Genomic DNA, 22,504 nt, shown 5'->3' with positions numbered 1-22,504 from the left:
GTCCATTCAGGAATCATCCAAAATTAAAATTATTATAAAATCTTTTCAATGAATTTCCTACCCATCAGGCATAAAATTATGTCAGTGGAATGTGCCTTGCTTAAAAGGATCTAGATTACCACTGATTAGATCTTTCATAACTATAAACGAATGGATTGGTGAACCACACACAGAACCCTACCATATAACTTCGCTCATTACTCATTCATTTGCAATATAGCTCTGGAGTGCCATCCACTTGGCCTGGCTTTCTGTGTACTGGTGATACAAGAGTGAATAAAATCAAGACAGTCTCTGCCCTCATGGCACTTTCATTCAAGAAAGCGAGACGAAAAACATGATGAAGACGCCACGAAACTATCAAGTAAGTAAGTAAACATAAGTCATTTGGTGATACGTGCTGTGGAGTGAGGGGTATCAGAAGTCCTCAGAGAAGACCACTGTGATAGAGTTGTTTTGCGCAGAGTGTGAGTCATACAGAAGTTGGGAAAGAATTCCAGACAGAAGGAGCAGGGGCACAAAGACCCTGAGGGGCAAGTGTACTTGCTGATTAGAGAAGTGGCATGGCTGCCGTGGAGGAGACTGGCGTGAGGAGGTGAGTGTCTTAGCAGGGGCCAGATCACATTGGCCTTACAGCTGCGGTAACTACTTGGGCTGAGAAGCCATTAAAGGGGTTTGAGCAGAGGGGGGATGTAATCCAACTTAAATTTTAAGTTGATCACTCTGGCATTTATTTGGAAACTGGTCTGCATGGACGCAGGGAGATCAGCTGGAAGGCCGTTGGAATAATCTAGGCAAGAGTCAATGGTGGCTTGGACTAGGGTGGCAGCAGTGGTCAGATTCTGTAAAGTATTTTGAAGGAATGGTCTGCAGGATTTGCTGATGGGTAGCACGTGTGGTGTGAGAGAAAGGGAGGCATCAAAATGACTTGGAGGTGATGCTTTTGACCTGGGCACCGGGGTGTTCAATTACAATGAAGCCTGAGGCAGAAGAAGGATCAAGCTTTCATGTTTGAAAGTATGAAGTAGAGATGCCATTAGGAATGCACGGGAAAGTCAGGGAGGCAGCTGGAGGGTTAATTTTGGAGTTCAAAGGAAAAGTTGGGCCTAGAGGTATAAATATTGAAGTTGTCGGAATAGGTGGGTATTTAGATCAATGATGAGTAAATGAGACCATGTAGAGAGGGAGTGTAAAAAAGAGAAAAGGTATGGGGAGAAGGGGTCTGGGGATGAGCCCTGGGGGACACAACCTTTAGACTGAGGCTTTAGATATGGAGAGGAACAACAATGTCACACAATATCATAATGTATTATAGGTATGATCTGAAGAGCTTAGCAGTCAGCATAGTGGACTGGCCATCAAAGTGTGGCTTTGTCATATTGCTTTTTTTAATCAATAATCTCAAAAAATATAAATAGATTACATTATCAATTTTATATTACTGTACTCATGAATTATTATTACTGCTATTGTAGTTCCTGTTAAGTTAATTTCAGTTGCTGGCTATTCAAGTGTTTAATCCAAGAATTATCATGTTTCATTAATTCTAAGATGCACATTTCTTTCACATTTTAACATCTCTGAAATCAGAATGTGTCATCAATTGATGGCATCATACAATTACAATTGGTGGCATTTTTTTCCTTCCTAGAGGCGCACATCAAAAAGGTACCTCATATAATCCATGGCATCTTAGATTTGATTAAAAAAAATATATTTAAAGTCAAGGCTACTTTCAGCTGCCCCCAGTTGATGTAAAAGTAGAAGAGGTGGGTTCCTGCACTGCTTCTATCTGGTACGAGTGTCTACTGGGATGATGAAGAGCCCAGGAAAGGAAGGAGGTGGTGACAGGCAGTGGCTTGTGGGCCACCTGTCAGTCACCTTATTTTGCCCGGGTTTGCTATTGAGTAGCTCTGGGTGGCACACACCTCCAGTGACTTTGGCTCCTAGGAGGAAGGCATATATAGTCTTAAACTTTCACAGAGGTGTGTTCTGGCTTCATCCTCCAGACAGGTCTTTTCCTGGATTCAGACACTCCTTAAGAGCAGAAGCCATGTCTCAGCTACCTTTTAATCCCCAGAGTTTAGCACAATTGACTGAATACAGTTGGTGCTCAATATATTTTTTTAAAAAACATTTAAACATAACTCCCCCACTATCGGGGTATAAAAAATTTGTGGCCCACAATCTCAGAGGAAATGTCTGATGGACTTCCTCCCCCAGCTGTGATGGTTGAAGGTTACCCTCTGACTATGCTCACAGGAGGCCTTATGTAAGTGTTGAGGACCAGATCCTGGCATGGTCTCCATGGAAACAGAGAGGAGCGCTTAGATCCTTGCACAGAAACAACAAATGCATACTTTAGGATAATAACAGAATGCAGCATTTATAGATAGGGTAATAACCCATGTTATGAAACATGCAATTTAATAGGTCTCTCTGATGAAAAGGCAAAGACAACCGAGAGGCTGTAATTTACTCCTGGTGGTGGAGGTGTCTGAGGTTCACAGGCAGTGAAAATGAGCAGCAAGAATTAATCTTCCTCATCTGCTTGTCAAGCCATTGTATGCTGGCTTGCTGCTTACTATGCCATTTTGTTGTTTTCCTCTCTTATTATGTTTTCCAACTCATACATCCTAACCTACTATTCTACTTAATTCTCCCCTTGCATCATGACCTGTATTCTACACTCCTTACAAGAATGTCGTCAAGGAATTACAAAGGACTTTTAAAAATAAAGACATAAAATGTTTTACAGTTCCTACAGAAGGCTTTTTGTGAAGACTGTGCTTTACATGTATTGAAAACACCTAGGAGAGTAGCCGTAAAAGTAAATTTGAATAATAGCGGTGAGAGTGGACAACCTTGTCTTGTTCCTGATCTTAGAGGAAATGGTTTCAGTTTTTCACCATTGAGAACGATGTTGGCTGTGGGTTTGTCATATATGGCCTTTATTATGTTGAGGTAAGTTCCCTCTATGACTACTTTCTGGAGGATTTTTATCATAAATGGGTGTTGAATTTTGCAGCTATTGAGATGATCATATGGTTTTCTCCTTCAATTTGTTAATATGGTGTATCACATTGATTGATATACCCTGAGAAAACAATAATTCAAAAACAGTCATGTACCACAATGTTCATTGCAGCTCTATTTACAATAGCCAGGACATAGAAACAACCTAAGGGTCCTTCGACAGATGAATGGATAAAGAAGATGTGGCACATATATACAGTGGAATATTACTCAGCCATAAAAAGAAATGAAATTGAGTTATTTGTAGCGAGGTGGATGGACCTAGAGACTGTCATACAGAGTGAAGTAACTCAGAAAGAGAAAAATAAATACTGTATGCTAACACATATATATGGAACCTAAAAAAAAGAAAAAATGTTTCTGAAGAACCTAGGGGCAGGACAGGAATAAAGACGCAGATGTAGAGAATGGACTTGAGGACACAGGGAGGGGGAAGGGTAAGCTGGATGAAGTGAGAGAGTGGCATGGACTTATATATACTACCAAATGTAAAATAGATAGCTAGTGGGAAGCAGCCACATAGCACAGGGAGATCAGCTTGGTGCTTTGTGACCACCTAGAGGGGTGGGATAGGGAGGGTGGGAGGGAGATGCAAGAGGGAGGAGACGTGGGGATATATGTATATATATAGCTGATTCACTTTGTTATAAAGCAGAAACTAACCCACCATTGTAAAGCAATTATACTCCAATAAAGATGTTAAAAAAAAAAAGTAAATTTGAAAATACGTTTGAAATGTAGATAGTGTTTGCAGTGGTCATGTGATGTTGCTTTAGGGCACAATGACGTTTAGCAAGAGCTCTGCTTAAGTCTTGAATTATCCTCTCCTCACCGTTTCTTGAATTATGTGACCTATGAGAAATACTCTGAGACCTAAATGGGTAGTACTCGACAGCAACTACAATTCCAAAACAATTCATTTTCTCTCTTGGGCTACAGAACCTTCTGAGACTGTAGAGTCTGGGTACGGTCTGTTGCCACTAGGAGCTACGAGGTGTGAAGAAGAGTCATTGCCCAGTTTTGTACTTAGTTACCCAACAGAAGAAAGGTTATTGGAGTAGTATCTAATAGTATCTGTCAAAGCCACATTAATACATAATAGTAGAGTAATATCTATGAGTATCTATTGGAGTGGTATTGATAGGTACTATTAGAGTAGTATCTACCAGTATCTATTAGAGTAGTATTAATAGATACTATTAGAGTATTAGCTACTAGTATCTGTTAGAGCAATATTAATAGATACTATTAGGGTAGTATCTACTAGAATCAATTGGAGTAGTATTAATAGGTACTATTAGAGTAGTATCTACTAGAATCTATTGGAGTAGTACTAATAGGTGCTATTAGAGTAATACCTACTAGAATCCATTGGAGTAGTATCAATAGGTACCATTGGAGTATCTAAAGGTATTTCTCAAACAAGGATTTTTAAATTTTCTTTTAAATCAGGGACCATTGCGTCATAGATTTGTATAACCTGGAGCTCAATAGATCAATATTTGAAGATACAGAAAGCTCCTGTGTAGCAATTCCTAAGACTGGCCATTTCCAAGACCAGCTGAAATGCCTTAGAGCAGAGGTCAGCAAGCCAGCCCAAGAGCTAAGGATGCTTTTTACTTTTTAAAATGTTTGGGAAAAAAATTAAAAGAACACTATTTCATGACAAGTAAAAATGATATGAAATTCAGATTTCAGTGTCCTTCCAAGTGTTTTCGGAGCCAGTGACACCCACTGATTTAGTATCATCTAGGGCTGCTATCACACTGTGACAGCACAGTTGAGAAGTTCAGTCAAAGACCATATGTCCCACAAAGCCTAAAATATTTACTGCTTGGCTCCTTACAGCAAAAGTTTGCCAGTCCCGGCCCTAGAGTGGCAGGCCCAGAAAAAACTGACCTGTTCTGAGAGCTTAGTGATCTAGTTTCACATAGGGTGTTGCTGTAAGATTTGGTGAAGATTTGGTGAAATTCTGAAGGATGGAATGGGACAGAAGCAGGAAAGAACATTCCAGGAAAAATACTGGCTCTGCCAGACTACGGATAAGAAAGAAAAGCTCCTTGGTGGTGTAATCAGTATTTTAAGTAGCTTTGTCTGAAATGATGCTAAAGTAATCTCTAGCCCTTTATCATGTTCAAGCAGAGCGCACAAAACCGCTCAGCTCACTATAATTGCAAACTTCCCTTAATGAATATATATTTGCTTTGGCTCCTGTGCTCTATTTTGTATCAATTCTTGCAACTTTGCAAGTCATAAAACGCCCCAGATTCCTTTCATTAAGGTATTTTCACCTGGATAAAAAGATGTAAACCAATTAGAACAATTTTATTGAGCTATTCAGGAAACAAGGGTAACACAACTGGATTATGTCTCTTCTGATCTGGAAAAGTGGGCTGATATAGAAGAGAAAAAAATAATTCTCTCCAACAAAAACTTAGCCTTGGAGAAGTGTTTGGTGGGGAGGATAGGGTAGGGGAAGGAGTGTTGAGAAAGATGTGGTTATTCACAAAATTGCCTGGTATCTAATGATACCCCCGCCTGATACCACGAAGAACAGGCATATGGAAAGTGATGAGCTAGAACTGAGTCTCAGGTTCTCGACTTCATAGCTGCCTGAGTCAAGCAAATCACTGCCTGTCTCCTCGCCTCGGTTTCCTTAGCTGTAAAGTGGTAGCATAAAGCCAGCATTCCTACAATATTCAAATGAGACAGTGTAGGCAAGAGGGCTTTCTAAACTGTTAAATGGAAACTTCTATTACTGATACCAAAAGAGTGCACCGAAAACATCTATTGAAATTTGAACATGATGTTAAGTCTCTTAAAGTTGAAATTTAAAGAATTCTAAATGGTGACCATCAACCTCAGGAAACTGAGAGGAGAAAGTAAAATGTTATTATGAATCCTGAGCTTAACTAACATTTGGGTACTTGGATTGAATCCCATGAATTGTTTCTAAAAGAAAATGAAAACTTTTCCATTGTAGTGAAAGAAACAGGGCAAAAAAAATTTTTTAAAGAAGTGCTCTCAGGGGTCTTGGCTATTTATGGATAATAGTCAAAATTGCTAGTTTTAAAACTCTCAAGATACCTTATCCTTATCATGAAATTCAAATTATTTGCTTTAAGAGGCAAAAAGTGGAAAAGCTCTATTTTTAATGGGATTATGTACTTTTGTTCTTAAAATTCTCCTTAAAATGGGGCTTCCCTGGTGGTGCAGTGGTTGAGAATCTGCCTGCCAATGCAGGAGACACGGGTTCGAGCCCTGGTCTGGGAAGATCCCACATGCCATGGAGCAACTAGGCCCGTGAGCCACAACTACTGAGCCTGCGCGTCTGGAGCCTGTGCTCCGCAACAAGAGAGGCCAGGATAGTGAGAGGCCCGCGCACCGCGATGAAGAGTGGCCCCCACTTGCCACAACTAGAGAAAGCCCTCGCACAGATACGAAGACCCAACACAGCCAAAAATAAATAAATAAATAAATAAATAAAATTAAAAAAAAAAAAAAAAAAAATTCTCCTTAAAGTCAAGAGTCAAGAAATGAAAGATGCTGATTTAGAGTCTAAAACACTATTTATCGGGGATATTATGATTAAATGCAATACTAAATTGTATTTTTCTTAGTGAACCACAGGCCCATAAGAAAGTTAAGAAATGTAAACAATCAATTTCTGAGTAGAACACAGGCTATCATGATGCTCAAGGTCATGGGGCTCAAGGTCAACTAGAGAGAAGTCTGGTTGTAATTCTGGCTTCACCACTACTAGCTGTGTGAGTCAGTAGACTTCTTAATTTCTGAGGCTCAGTTTTTTCATGTCTAAAGTGGGGACAATTATAATAATGGTACTGACAAGGCAATAGAAGTTATTAGGAATGGTAGTAGGTCCTAGCTTCTGAATCCAGACCTCATACGGCATTTATATAGGGGAACAAACCCTTTAAAACGCCATTTTCATTTTGGTGCCTGATTTTATTTAAAAAAAAAATTTCAGACTTGGAAAGAAATGCACAAAGGAAAACACATCCATTTCATGATACACTGCTTATTGGTGACCCTGAATAGAAGTTTTTACAGTGTGAATCAGTGAGGTATTTAAGGGAAGAAAGGTCACATACACACACCCCTGCCATAACATAAGTCTATTATATATTCAGACATGGCCCCAGATGTCAGTGTCTTGTGCCACAGTGACACCTAGCTAACAGTTATCCTTCATTAACTTCTAGCTTGAATCAGGACCAAGACTTAAGGAGCATCAGCCTGTGGTGGGTTTGGGCCTGGTGGGTGTGATTCTTAGTAGCTGCTGCAGCTTCAAGGCCTAAAGGACAAGTACAGTGAATTGCAATGTTCTGTGTTTCAAGGCAAGTACATTCTACTGAGGCTTGTCTCCTGGGGCTGTTAAAGATGCCTGCAAGACTGGCCTGGAGGAAAGCCCTGCCGCCTCTTCAGGAGGGCTGAGCTGAGCTGAATACACCAGGACAGCTATGCTTCTGACCCCTTGAGTGGCCCTTAGGGGGAGTCCTGTTCTCAGGCTACAGTCAGAATGTTCCAGTTCCATCACCGGCCCCTCCCTAGTGGCCTTTGAAGTGTTTCCCACTTGGGTTCTTCCTTGGCAAGCTGGAGTTCAAGTCTAACCTAGAGAACTCCAGACAATAGAAAAGCACCAAAAAAAGGGGGGGGGGGAATAAGTTTTAATAATAGATGCCTTTAGTTTAGTTTCATACCTTTTTTAGAAATAGAAAAAATGTTTTTCAATGTTTTCTATTGAGAATCAGCTTATTGTTAAGAGGAATGATTCCAGTATAGCTGGCCTTGTTGCTGGGGACAGCATAGGAATACATCTTGCTGTTCTAAATCACTTTTCTGATCAAGAGATGGAAATGCAGTGACACGTCGTAAAGGATGTCAAAGAACCCCTCCTCTCTCACTTTAACGAGAGCACTCAGTATTTGTGATGAATTAGGCTGGCTCACTAAACTACGGGAAATAAATCTGCTGAACAGTTCCATTTTCCGATTTCTAGCTAGGTTAACATGCTTTAATACACAAATAAATATCTCCATATGGACTATTATCCAAAACAACTGTAAATCATAGCCGCGCTGGGCAGTGCGTAGCTGTGACATCCCTGGAAGCGCTGAGTTCCGTTACTGTCCGCCAGCATCCATTGGAGTATCTGCCTAAATGAGGGGTGCCCTTCAGTGATGGAATAAGGTGACACTTTGATTAATGCAATGAGCACGCTGCCCAGTGCTACAGTGACTATTAAAATGGCATGTGCTAATTTAATGTCTCGGCTGTCATTAGACTGGAGTGCAAACGGGAGTCACCTTCTCAGAAGAGCGTTCCCATCCCAGAGGGGACCAAAGCAGGGCTGACTGTCGGCTGCTGCAGGTTTCTGGGAAGCCCTGTTCTTGCTCTGAAAACATCCTGAAATGATTTTGTTTTTCATGCTGAAAACCAAAAAAAAAAAGGTACCAAGCAGATTCCTTGCGGAAATGTACAAAATGAAAATGGAGGTTTTAATAAAACTGGCCAAAAAAAAAATCACAAAATGGAAAAAGGACAGAATTAAAAAATGATGTTTTAAAAATGTATCTATTAAAAAATCATCAGCTCTTACAGCACTCAGGAAGGTGTCTTTCATTCTGACTGCTCTCTGTCAAGACCTCGACAAGCTGTGCGTCCATCAGTAGGCATTTAAAGATGGGTACATGCTTGTGGTCAAAAGGCAAACGATAGATTCTTGACAGCAACTAACTGCAGTTCGTTATTTGGAGTTTTTCCTCGTGATTACTGGAAAATCTACAAAGGTAGATAAGTTCTGAGTCATCAAATTTTTTACCTTTTTTCAATTACAACTAAAAGTGTCAAAATAAATGTTTTTTTCTGATTGTCTCTGGAAGTATTGTTTAAAGAATACTTTCATAGCGAGGGTTATACGTGGCAATACAATTGAAAAGGCATATAATTTCCTAAAACGCTATTTGATGAATTTTATTTTAAAGTTAGACACTCAGGGCACCACTATCTACAGTCTGGTTCCATGCTGGGGAATTTTGCTTTCACATCCTGACCTGCGGCCCGTGGGGCAGGATGATGGACTGAGCCACCTTTTGTCCACCTGAGCTTCCTTTTCTCCATTCCAAAATGGCAGCGACCCTTTGTACCTGCCTCAGAGGGTGTTTATGCTGCGGGGGTCAAAACAAAAGATGGCTGCCAGTGACGAGCGCCCACTCTCCTATTCCTTGCGGAATCCCAAATTCACTGAGAATTCTGGGAGTCCTGGAGGGGAGAGCGAGAGAGACAGTGGCATTGAGGGGAAGAAAGTGGAAAGGATAAAGATGGCTGACTCTTCCAAAATGAGAAAGGCCCAGGGGTTTCACATCCTAGCATCAGCTTCCTGGGAAGAGTCTGAGGGAGGCTTCAGGTGGTCCTGCAAAGGCAACTCCACTCAGCATGGGGGCAGGAGAACAGACCACCCTGGGACACGTGGACTTAGAATACGGCAACATAGGGAGATTTTTCAGATACCAAAGAGGCCTGCAAGGGAGAAAAAGAGAGCCCTGGTAAGTACTGACGCTGAATTTCTTGGTCAGCCTGGAGTCAGATTTCATTTGGTTTTAAGAAAATCAAGAAGTTTGGCATTTCTTGCACCTTGTGGTTTATAATGTGTACCCACCAAAACACAAAACCAGGTCATTACTGCGCATCATGCTAACAGGACGAACAGGACCACAGTGCACAGACAGAGGAAAGCACCATTAGGGTTCCAGAAAAGGCTGCACTGAGCCGTCCGCTGAAGCCTTAGGGAAAGTGAGGTCAGGAAGGATGTGGGGTTGGAATGCTAGGTACTCAATTCGGGAGAGTGACGTTATAGGTGAAGTGAAAGGTCTTTGGTTTGTTTGTTTTTAAGATTCTCATTCCCAAACACCCGGCGTCACAGGAGAGGGCAGAGGAATGTTCTGTGGGAGGGGAAGCCTGATGAGAACCGCAGGGGGAGGAGCACACGGGCCTGGCATAAAGGGCCGCCCTTCCGTGGCCCAGAAGGGACAGGAGATGCTCAGGATGGACCCAGAGCCTCGAGGGAAGTCCTTCACTGCTCTGCGCCTCGGTTACTGCGACGGCCCAAAGGAAACAATACTGTCCCCAGCAAAGCTGTCGTGCATCTAAACGAAATGACAATCAGAAGGTTCAACGCGCACGCCTGGCCCAGGGTAGGTGCTCTTCTCACAGTCTCCGCTTATGCTAAAAGCAACAAGGAGAAGCAGCAGCTTTTAGGGGGAGCGTGGCGGGCCCACATCGGCCCTGGAACTCCCCAGCAACGGGCCCAGAGGCACGGACACTGACATCCCGGTGCAGCAGGTCCCTCACGCCGCAGGGAAAGAGGCTGCGGTCACGGTCCCTCAGCAGTGAAGGCTTGAAGAGCTGCGAGGAGTAGTGATTCTGAGAACAGCCCAGTGACAACAACTCAAGTCCCTCTTCTACCTGGTCCCCCAGATATGTGTGCCTGGGTCCTGGGAAGACAGGACAGTGAAGGTGGGGACAAGTGATTTCATCCTAAGCTGCAAAACAAGTGGCATGTGCTACTCAACTCTGGGACCCCTCTAACAGAGGGTACAACAAGGCGGGGATGGTCCTTCTTTCTGCCATTCTCTTTCCTGTCCCTCCAAGGGGCTCTGACATTCTAGCAGCCCAGGGTGCTTGTCTATCTAGTGGAACCCGCAGTGCTTGACAGGGTAGTGTGTGGCTAACTGGAGTGAATCTGTTCTCAGGTACTTGGGAAACATACTCAGAGGGTTCCCAAAATTGAAGAAGGGGAGCTTTGAAATTTTTGACTTATGGCTGAAACCTGACTAGGTTGACAGCTATAGGCTGGTGGGGTTCTAGAAAGATAACTCTAGCAGTGGTGTGGAAAGATTGGTGTAAGGAAAGAGTGGTGGCAAAGACACCGGCCAGGAGACAGTGGCAATGATTTAAGTGAAAGAATATAGGACTCAAATGAGAAAGTGGCAAAGGGACACAAATTCTTCATTTCGGTTTTATATAACTGAATTTCCTACACAAAAACAAAAGGGCTACAGGGAGAGATTGGATTGTCAGTGTTGGCATGGGGGTGCCCATATTTAAATGTAAAAATAAGAATACATCCTAAAGAGTACATATTCAAAATAATTAAAAATTTCTCATTCCTTTTAGGAAAAAAGATGTTAGATACAAGATGTTGGATAACTGTTGTTGAAACTGGTCTAAGAGTGTTTAAGAATTATGTCCATCTGGAGAAAGCACTAAAAAAATATTTCAGGAGAAAATCCACTTATCGGTTCCTATCAATCAATGACCAATAGTCAGTCTTTCATCCCAACTGGCTAAGAAATTTGTCACATGATATAAATCTTAATATTCACAATGTTATATCCAAAGCTTTGTGTAGTATCTCTCTATTCCCATGCCAAGAAAATCTGTTATACACCTCATTAAAGAAAAACATGTCCAATATTTGGAAAATGTATATAGTAATGACCTGGAAATAACCACCATTTTAAACACAAATGTAGGTTTCTAGATCTATAAAACATTTCCAAAAAATGAGATAGTTTGGCAAATAAAAGTTTCAGTGACAGAACCATAATTATTTCAATAAGTTTTCTATCTTAGGTCATAGAAAATGCTTATGAAAAATACCAGGGCTTCCCTGGTGGCGCAGTGGTTGAGAATCTGCCTGCCAATTCAGGGGACACGGGTTCGAGCCCTGGTCTGGGAAGATCCCACATGTTGCGGAGCAACTGGGCCCGTGAGCCACAACTACTGAGCCTGCGCGTCAGGAGCCTGTGCTCCGCAACAAGAGAGGCCGCGATAGTGAGAGGCCCACGCACTGCGATGAAGAGTGGCCCCCGCTTGCCACAACTAGAGAGAGCCCTCGCACAGAAACGAAGACCCAACACAGCCATAAATAAATAAATAAATTAAAAAAAAATGTTTCCTCATTTAAAAAAAAAAAAAATACCAACTATTCCTATGCAGCACCTTACAGACTTCAAGGCATCATTAAACAACTGAGAAATGAATTTCTTTTCAGAACAGAAGGGTCATGCATCACTTATATGGTATCTGCATCTAGTTGAATAGCAATTGAGTTACAATTCCTTCATTAGGGATCAGAAGCCTTTGGGAATTGAAATCAGTTGGTTCTCAAGGCTGGTGGTAACATAATCTCACTGTATTGAGACAATGGAAAAAATCTTGTTTGTTTGTTTGTTTTCTATTGAAACATGTATAATTTTGATGGTTTTGCCAGTATTTTACCAGGCAAATTCTTTTAATTTATCTGGTGGTAACACCCCATCAGGCCTCCCTGCTCCCTGTGTGGAATGATCTTCACATAAAGGATTGTGTAAATGCTCATCAACCACAAACGTGTTCTGGGACAAAGAGGCCAGCGCTGCTTGTTTCGTCCATGGTCAGTGCTCCCACACGTTTGGATCCGTGACAATCTAGCTGGTGAGCACTTGACTGCCTTCTGCTTCATCGCATCTTGCCTTCTCTTTTGTTAAATATTAATGGCAATGGAAAGTAAATGCCATGTTTCTCTGCTTGCAGAAGGAGACTTTGGATGACCTGGGTGTCCTAGAATGGAGAAACTTGAGCTTTACCATTAGAGACTGCCTTGACTGTCTGCTTACTTTTGCCAGATGGCCGTAGGGTCCTTTCAAGAATCTTGGGACCCATCACTTGATTTCTTTAGTATCAGAACTACAAAGATACACACGTTGGCAGCATCTTTGCATATTGCTCCTGGTGAACAACTTAGAAGAGTAGTAATTGAAACATCAATTTGAAAACTTGATATATACCATTTTCTTACTAGTAACAACCCACTAATCAAGCTCTTCTTTAGAAACCTAACTGGGCACAAATACATTACCATCGTGCTCAAATATATACATATTATGCCCCCAGTATTGTTTTTTTCTTTCTTATATAGAGCAAGAGCCTAATGACTAAATAGTATATCTATTTTAGAAATTTTTTGGATAAATTGTTGATCGTCCATGATTTTGTAGCGCTGGATCTCACTATATGAAAATAGTGTCTTTGAGAGACTAAAATTTGTGATTGGCTTTGAAGTTCCTGGGAGTTGAGGTCATTAGCATTTAATTGTCAATACCACCTTTTAGCTGTAGTTCTCTGTGTTTATAATTGGAGGCCTAGAGAACTTTGCAAGATTTTGGTATATTTAATGGCTCTCCATGCAATGTCATTGGATGGAGGAAACAGTGTAGGTGCCATGATATGTAATATCTGTCTTTCCTCATTTCTTTTCTCCCCCATCCTTCCCATGTGTTTATGTCCTTGTTTTCTACTTAGTTCAAATTCTAAATGTCTCGAGTAGGACTTATGGTCACCTTATAATGCTTTTAAAACCTTGACACCTTGTTAACACTGAATAAACATTAAAAAGCATAAATCACAGGAAAAATTGTTAGTGAGTTTTCTTGTTATCGATCTGATCTATCCAGTGGCTTCCCATCATCTTTAGAATAAATTTCAACCTCCTTAGATTGGTATTAAACAACCCCAGAGAATTGCCAAAATTTTCTAATCTTCTTTCAAACGACTACCTATCAACACACAGGGATGCAGTTAAATCAGAATTATGAGAGAGGAACCTGAACTTTCTGCTTCCAAGTCTTCACTCGTTCTGTTACTTTGACCTGAAAGGCATTTAATCCAGACTCCCTGTGAAAGCAAACCATGCCATCTCTTCTGTGAGGTTTGCTCAGTTTCCCCAGTGGGCCTCCCCTCTAAGCCCACAGCACTGCACACACCATGACAACAGCAAGAACCACACGTGACCTTGTAGCCATAGCTACTGTTACTCGTCTTAATTCCTTGTGGACAAAGTAAACTCGCTGAAGACAAAGGAGTTTTCTTATAGCTCCCCCTATGCTGTGCACGTCCATGAGACTGAAAAAAAATTACACTGAATGAAACTGAACTAAGAAGTAATGTCTGGGTAGTAGAAACGGAATGGAAAATACTATTTTTAAAAGAATAAAACAAAAAATATTAAAATAAGATATATCTTTCTCAGTTATATATCAGGCATATTTTCCTATGTTTAGAATCCGATGACATGTAGTTATGACATCAGGTATCCTTGGATGTCTGCTCTCCAATGGAAATCTTTGCACAGTTGCACCCCACTTTAATCATTAATTGAAGAATATTAAAGGTAAAATTGTAATACGGATTGTTTCATAATATATTTTCCTTTGGCTTCTTTCTACCTCTTGTTTCCATTAAAAAAAAAATTCATATCTCCAATCCACGTGAAGTGAACTTCACTTCCTTCTCTCTTCAATCTTTAAAAAAGTTTTTCCTCTAATTCCTATTCCTGCCATTCAACTCTCTGCCTCCAGCCAGAATTTCTATCACTCACAACTCATCTTAGTCTTTGAGCTGCATTGCTTTTCTGTGAATTATGCTGACTTCTTGATGAAGGAGACAGAAACTGGAAATGGTGTATAAACACCATCAGTGGGTGCTTAGTGAACTTCTGATGATTTTCAGCCCCCCACCCTGGGACTGAGCCCAGCCCGTCATTCACTTGTTAGGGGAAAGTTTCCCTGTTGGTTATTTTGGAAGAAGTGATGACACTGTGATTTCCCCTTTCCCCAGGGATAGTAGGGAGGATAATAGGACCAGAAGGGAGTATATTACAAAATATATCAAAGTATGTCAAGAGTATATCAAAACACTTGTAAGAGCCTATGTTCTTATGCTTATATATTCCTAAAAATGGGTTTCATCAAAAAGCATTACTAAACCCTGTAAGTTCATGCAAGACTTTTAAAATAAGAAAACTATAACATTTTTAAAACATAAATTTCACTCATTTATAAACTTCAAATTTGCCGCCACCAAAAGCACACTTGCTCTGACTTCTGTGCCCAGTACTTTTCTTTCAGTGAGTGTATACTAAGTTCATGTTATGGGTAGGTCCTTTTCTAGGTGGTGCAAATACCACCTAGAATAAAAAATAGTAAGCTAGATGGACGTATCTACACTCAAAGAATTTTCATTTTTTTGTGGGTGAAACAGACAGTAAGACAGTGAGTGAATAATCCAGCATTTTGCTGCATGGGCTCAGGTGGACTGGGGCCCATGCTCTCTGGAATGTCAAGTTCTGAAGCCAGGACAGGTCAACTGATAGTGGTCCTTCTATGTGGCACAAAGCTCAACTTAAGACATGGAGAAAGACACAGAAGTTTCAACTTCTGCTTCCAAGAAAACAATTCTACATACGACTGGCAATTCGTTTGGAGATTAGTCTGCAGAGCTGGGCTGAGATCACCAAGGGAGACTGGAAGCTTATTGCTTTCTCACTTTATTTCTTTGAGTGCAAAGACTATGAAGATAATCTCTTCTCAGTCAAAGAAAAATTTAATAGAGCACTCCCTGATTTCCTCTATTTAATTCATACTCTCCCAGCAGTCCCTAAAGTGCATTCACTGTGTGTTCAAGTTTTGCCTTGATGTTTGTTTGCATCAGAGAGAGAATTCAATTGTCCACAAAAAAGTGAATCCAGATCCCAGTTCCCTCAAGGCTGGCCTAAAAGTTATTGTTTTTATATCAGTTTTAATCAACTGTTTCTATAATGCTCTGTATGTCAACTCGTTCCACTGCTAATACTTTTATTTTCTAATGATTAACTTTAACACACAGAATTTTGCCTTAGCTTAGCCATTCTAAGGTATATAACGATTCTGAAGGAAAAGTGCAAATTTATGAATTTCTGGACTGTTCAGAACCTATAGGGACTGTCAAAAGCTTTTTTTAAAAAAAAATTTATTTATTTACATTTGGTTGCGTTGGGTCTTCGTTGCTGCGCGCGGGCTTTCTCTAGTTGCAGCGCGCGGACTTCTTATCGCGGTGTCTTCTCTTGTTGTGAAGCATGGGCTCTAGGCACGTGGGCTTCAGTAGTTGTGGCTCACGGGCTCTAGAGCGCAGGCTCAATAGTTGTGGGCTTAGTTGCTCCGCGGCATGTGGGATCTTCCCGGACCAGGGCTCGAACCCATGTCCCCTGCATTGGCAGGCGGATTCTTAACCACTGTGTCACCAGGGAAGTCCCCAAAACCATTTTAAATAAAAATTATTATTTTCTATGCCAAGAAACCACTGGGTCATTGAAAACAGTAGGTCCATTTGCTCACAATCCCAGCATGCACCAAGTGTCCTCAGTCAAAGCCTTCCTGGGGGTTAACTTGCTAGTTGTGCTCTTGAAACATGAATAGGTTTCATGCCCTACTTTAAACATTCATCAGAGGTTTTATTTTTTAATGTTAAACTAATTCTGGGAAGGAATAAAAGATTAAATTTAGGACTGAATGAATTAGAACAGTCCGTCTTGCAGTGAAGGAGGCGATTCCGTGCTCTAATCTCGTATAACCAAGTGGTTAGACTGTAAAATGTACCCTAAAAGATGAAGTCATTACTACTTGGTGCCATCTGCTTCCACCAGACTGTCTACTGCCACACTCTTGGCCTATCCATTTAGAGACGACTGTCCTGGCAATGGCAGGCACTGCTATGGGCCTTCCTTACCCTTGGGTCAAAAGGAGAGCTCTGGTGTGTAGTGGGACATGTAGCGGATCTACGGTTGAACCTGAAGTTGAATTTGAACTCTACTCTAATGTCGAGAGTCCAGGCTCCTTTATGGGCAGCCCCCAGAGTCCTTATAAGAGGAAGAACCTGGAAGATGCTTGGTGCTCATGGTTTTAGATCCATACCTAACCTGCTTCACTGCTAACTGCCTTACCTGGGGAACTTATAAACCTGTAGTTTACTCCACCAATCAGATTCTTTGCAGCCTTCGACCCTAACCTCTCACTTTTGAGCTCAGTGACTAAATGAACAACCTCTTGGGCCTGAGTCTTTCCTCCCAGGCTCGGCCTTTGCAGTCAGCCCTCTCCAGGTTTGCCAGAACTCATGGCAGGACCAGGTCTACTTTCTCTGTCGGATAGCCTTAATCCATGAATTCTGCTTTTGAACACTTTTTTTCTGAAGTTGAGGGTGAAGAAAGGCTGGGGCCGAAAGCAACATAACCAATATCTAGGAGAAGCATCTACTTGACATGGGGACCAGGCTTTTCTGTACCTGGATTGTTGAGTCCTGTAGGGCTATTCTGGAGCCTGTACTAAAAATGGTTCCAGGCTACATCAGTGCAGTTAACACATGTTTACTATGTTTTAAGGAACTGGATGGGTGAAAATTTGCATGTGCAGAAGAGATATGAAGAATTGAGAGTACATATTTAGTTTGCAAAAAATTTAACCATGATATTCTTTAAAAGAAGAAGTCTGGTACATTTAAATTATAAATCAGTTATTAAGTTTTGATTTAAAAGCCCACTTTTCAAAACACAAACACTGTATGATGTGATATACATTTACATACAGCTGATTCTCCTGATTTGCAGCAGTTAAGTTCCATAAAGTCACTGCACCACTCAATGAACAAATACTGGAACATTGTTCCCAGGGGAAATACCAGGTTAGGTTCCTGTGAGCCTCTGGTCATTACATTTTTATCAACCAGTTGACACGTAACCTTGCTTATATGTGTTTCTGTTCACCTTATTTAATACACGTTGTTGATTTATTAACAATGAGCTCACAGTCAACAACACTGACTCAGGCCTACTGAAGCTTCTCTAACACATGTATTGATACATTTTTTCCCAAAGCACATCACAGCCCTCTTGTGCTTAGAAACACTGAATGGTACTTCAGTGCTATGCTTAGGGGCCATTTTAAACAGCAAAATCACCACCGAGAAGCACACAAATGTGGAAAATGTGGCACTGAATAGACTGTGAAAAGGACACTTTTTTACAGTCTGAGAGTTGAAACAAGAAGGCAGTGTGTTGCCACCTTAGACCTGAGCTGGGAACGGGCACATCATACGGCTCAAATTTTCTCCACTCTGGGGGTATCAGAGATGTCCACGGAAGCACCATAAGGACTGATTTTGGGGTTAAAATAAACTTTAGTGAATAGGCAAATTTGTAAACGCAGAATCCATGAATAATGAAGTTTGACTGTCATTACACTCTGAACACAATATTTTTGGAGTTTGCCAATTTATGAATTATCCAGGATTTGTGCTGAGTTTTTTTCTCTCTCTCCAACTTGCTATGTTTTGCCTCTCTCCACGTCAATAGACAGCATCCCATAAAGGAAAAGGGGAATAAAGACGCTGGAGGAATTTGGGAATCGTGTGGGTTTTGCATGGCAAGCGCTAAGGCCAGATTTGCCTCTAACGTATGCGGGATGCTCAAGCTGTGGAAGCACGACTCTAAGATGGAAATATTTGCTCTAAGGAAAAAAATAACTAGAGGAACTTGAGTCTTAAAATAAGTACCGAGAAGGAGAAAACATAGTAAAAACACAAAACAATTTCCTCTTGCAGACTAAGTTTTTAAAGAAACACTCAGAAAAGCAAAATGCAGACTATAATCACCTGTCAAATAAGCATTGTGCAGATAATTACTCTCTGTTGCTAAAATCAGTACACGTTCCTCTCCTTAGCTCCAAAACTTGAACGAGATCAAGGAAGAGCCAAAGACACAAGCAGGTAGTGGTTTAAAATATTTTTTTGCAAGCTTTGACATTCTGGTCTTCCTGGGGATCTTTGTGAAGGGAAATTGTGAATATGGAAGCAAAAGCTTTCATCTTAATGACAACAGGATGAGAAAAGATGAGAAGCTGCTATAAGAAAAATGGGTACATATCACTACACGGTTTCAAGTGAAATTGGCTGTAGCAACCCTGGTAAATTTTTGTCCTAGATTTTAAAGATTATACATTTCTGATTATATGAAAATATTTTTCCAGTAATAAAAATAGATGCTAACTCTTTAGAATTTGAAAAACACATAAGTATATAAAGAAGATGATTTAAAGAACCTATAAAACAGAAGGAAAACCAGTCCTAAGGATTTTTGAAAACCAATTACAATATCGTTTTAAATGTGGCCTCCACAGAACAATACTGACATTTTTTTTTTTGAAGAGATAGATTTCTTTTTCTCTTCTTAATTATCTAAACAAATAATGGCTTATTTCTTACAGTGGAGTAGGTGTTTTATCTTAATAGGTTTCATTTTAAGGGGAAAATATAAGTAAGTTAGTAACTCTTCCAGGTGATAGTTTAATATAGGCCGACCAAATAATGAAATTGGCAAGTTTGTGGCACCTTTTTGTGTTCAAATGCTCAGGGAAAGGACACTCAAAATCCTCTGTCTTTGCTATAAGTTGCACCTAATTATGACTATCAGTAGGAATTTTGGAGGCTGTAACTCTAGCCTTCAAAATAAACTTGAAATGGAGTGTCAGAAACCCTCCCATTTATTTCTAATATTGGAAGAACCACGTCTTTTAAAATTAATAAGTATCATGAACAATTCGTGCTTTCCCAAATTTAATCATCACTAAACCACTTATGATAGGTTTTCTATCCCAGACTTAATTTTTTGGAAATACTTGTATATAAATATACAATACTTGTATATAATTAATTGCATAGCTCTTAATGATGTACGTCCAATTCCCAAAGTTTCATATGGTTACATATTAGCCTAATGTGCTCAGTCAATGCACAGAAATAGCTCTAAGCCCTTCTCCTGCAAGGGAAAATATTTACCATGTACCACAGTTAGATTAGCTACAGGCACTAACAGCTGATGGAGAAGCCTAGAAATCCTTGTATAAGCCCTTGCACTTCTGTGAAGGACATCCTCAAAGGACAGAAATGAAAAGGAAAAGAAAAAAAAACAAACATCCAAACCCAGTGGTGTTACCTTGAGCACTCTGTATAACACAGTGCTTAGAATCAGAGCTGTGTCTGAATATCACTCCTTGAGACACAGCAAGTCTCTTTGCTTTTACTAAGTAATGCAATAAAAATCACAGAGGACTTTTAATATTCTCCATTTATCAGATTATTCATTTCATATACATAGTTTATAACACTGGATTAAATTTTCAACAATAAAAAAGCTTTTGAGGATGGATTATGAAGGAACCAGGGTCACAGCAGATCAACTGTATAATGAATCTGACTTCAGAAAAATCAAAACAGTGAAATACTAAAGAGATGCACTTCAAATAATTTTGCCCTTTTTTATTTTTAATTGAGGTAAATGTGCATAACAAAAATGCCCTTTATTATTTTAAAAGCAATTAGGCATATAATGTACAATTGATAACTAAACACTGAACCAACTTGGCTTTTCTCCATTTGAGTAAAATCATTATGGATTTAAAAAAAAATTTTACCTGTAGGAAAGGTTGCTATTACTTCCTTTCCTTAAATAAGAAATTCCTGACAGTCATGCCGTGTCCATCACATTCCAATCCTCAGTTTTGTCTAAGAACTCGAGGAACATGTAACTTTCCACTTCCCTTTAAGGAGTCCCACAGACCGATTCTTCTTAGAATCAGTAGTTACATTTCACACTTCAGGTGTGCTGTGTGGCTGAGGGGCTCCCTGTTAGCGAGCATGAGGAAAAGAGTGGCAGATTTCAGTGCAACCTAAGGAAACATTTCAGGCAGAAGTGCTCTGAGGATAAAATGGAATTGGCTACTTTGTGACATGGGGGCTTCCTGCGCTCACTGGATGTTGATGTCACTGTGTATCAGAGTCTCCTGGGAGCTTTCCCACCACACAGATGCCCTGGCCCCATCCTTAGAATTCACTTTCAGTTGTCCTTGGGTGGGACCAGGCATCAGCACCTTTTAAAAAAACCTCCCCAGGATTTCAATGTGCAGTGAGGTTTGAGAATCCCTGGGCTGATCAGAGGCCAGAGATGGCCAGGTTGGCCAAGGTGGCCTCCTGAATGTGTTCCCACGCCGCTGTCCTACCTAATGAGCACCCCTGCCTCTGTCAAGGGAGGATGGACTTGAAAAGCATGGCACTGCCTCGGCTGACTAAATCGGGGACTGAGAAGGTCAGAGGGAGGCACATGGTGGCAGAACACACGTACTGGAAGCCAAGGAAATTTATCCCGAATACCTGAAATCAGGGAGGTCTCTCTAAAACAATGAGTAAAAAAAACCAGTCCCCATACTGTTTTGATCTAATGAGGAACAGTCCAGGGATAAACGGGAATTTTTTCCCTACTGTGTACTTGCCTTGCTCTTTGCCCACTTCTTGGCGTACCTGGTAACCACCCTCTTAGGCTTTCAATGTCTTCCTCAATTCAAACGCAGTCTCAGGAAGAGCCTGCATCTCACCACGGAAATGAATGTAAGTTCACCTGGTAACCTCATTCAAAAGCATTGCATTTTGAGGCTGAAGACTCCATGAAATGAAAAGTTTTGACTGCTTTGAAAAGAATTTTAAAAACAATTGAGGGACTGTGGAGTAGGAGATCTCTTCCCGCAACTGTGACATCTCTCCATAGAAGTGGGCCACTAGAGAGGAAGATGAACGACAGGAGAGAACTAAACAGGGGATTAGTCTCCAAAAGAGAAAGCTAGGAATGACACAGTGGACCTTGAGAGTTTAGGAAAACAATATAAAAAATAGTGACTAGATTTCTTTCGCTTCCATAAAAGATAAAATAAGAAAAGAGTAAGCTTAAATCCTAGTGTGATAAATTTCAAGCAAATAGCTTTTGAGAAACGCCTTTCTGATTACATACTTGAATGGGTGACGGACGGATAGAGGTTGCAGAACTTCCTTGAATGGATGTATTTTAAAATAGGTTATCTTCACATATGCTTCACAAGAGCATTATGTGTATCTCTCTTTCCTCTCATCCATAAGAAAAGAGAGGTGGGGCTACATGATCATAAAGCTAGAGCATGAAAGAAGACAGCTATTAAGGAGTCAGATGAGAATCACTAGATAAAAAGGGTTTGGAAGAAGTAAAGCATTATAGAATTTTGGGATATCCTTTTTCTCCCAAAGTGAAGATATCCTATCCTTTACGGTCTTTGATCCTCAATATATTTCAGAGGTTGATATCTTATTTTCATGGCCTAAATATTTGAGTAGGGTATTGGGAAGTTTCTATTCTGTTCAATGAATAAAGGACAGAATTCTTTGAGTCCCATGCAATTTATTTAAAAGCCCCAGGAAGATGTAAAAGTCGACTGGACCATTCATGTTACTGCCTCAGGTTTTCAATATTCCAAATGTCCAGTTTAAGAACACACCTAAGAATATAAAAATGGGAAAAAAAAAGAAATACCTAAATCTCAGGGCATTCTTAACTTCTTACACAAAGTTTTAGAAGGTATTTGATAATAACATATATTTAGTGGTCAATCTGGAAGATAATGTTGGCTTTTCTAGTTATGGAATAGTTTGCACTGTGTTGTGAACATATATGTGTATATGTACATTTCCTAACCAGTGCATTTCAAAGTATGTGGTTATACTTCCCTATGAAATTTTTATT

The 22,504-nt window shown here is 40.4% G+C and overlaps 1 protein-coding gene and 1 long non-coding RNA gene across 16 annotated transcripts in view; one reads left to right on the top strand and one right to left on the bottom strand.

Moving 5' to 3' along the window:
• The window catches only part of PRKN (parkin RBR E3 ubiquitin protein ligase), a 1,297,158-nt gene that overhangs the window by 331,700 nt on the left and 942,954 nt on the right, over positions 1-22,504 (bottom strand). Inside the window, exon 10 of one of the 15 annotated variants that reach the window (XM_082475582.1) lies at positions 9,584-22,259. The exons of the other annotated variants lie outside the window; for them this stretch is intronic. Within the exon in view, the coding sequence (XP_082331708.1) occupies positions 22,219-22,259 (41 nt within the window). The 3' untranslated portion in view covers positions 9,584-22,218. Of the gene's footprint in view, positions 1-9,583; positions 22,260-22,504 lie in introns of those variants that run through there. 15 annotated transcript variants of the gene reach the window in all.
• Positions 1-22,504, top strand: part of LOC309667324 — a 448,292-nt gene that overhangs the window by 214,858 nt on the left and 210,930 nt on the right. The gene's annotated exons all lie outside the window — the stretch shown is intronic.

This window comes from Balaenoptera physalus, assembly GCF_965194825.1.
Source record: "Balaenoptera physalus genome assembly, chromosome: 9".
NCBI lineage: Eukaryota > Metazoa > Chordata > Mammalia > Artiodactyla > Balaenopteridae > Balaenoptera > Balaenoptera physalus.
Note: the sequence above shows the minus strand (reverse complement) of the source record. Positions and strands in the feature narration are given on the sequence as shown.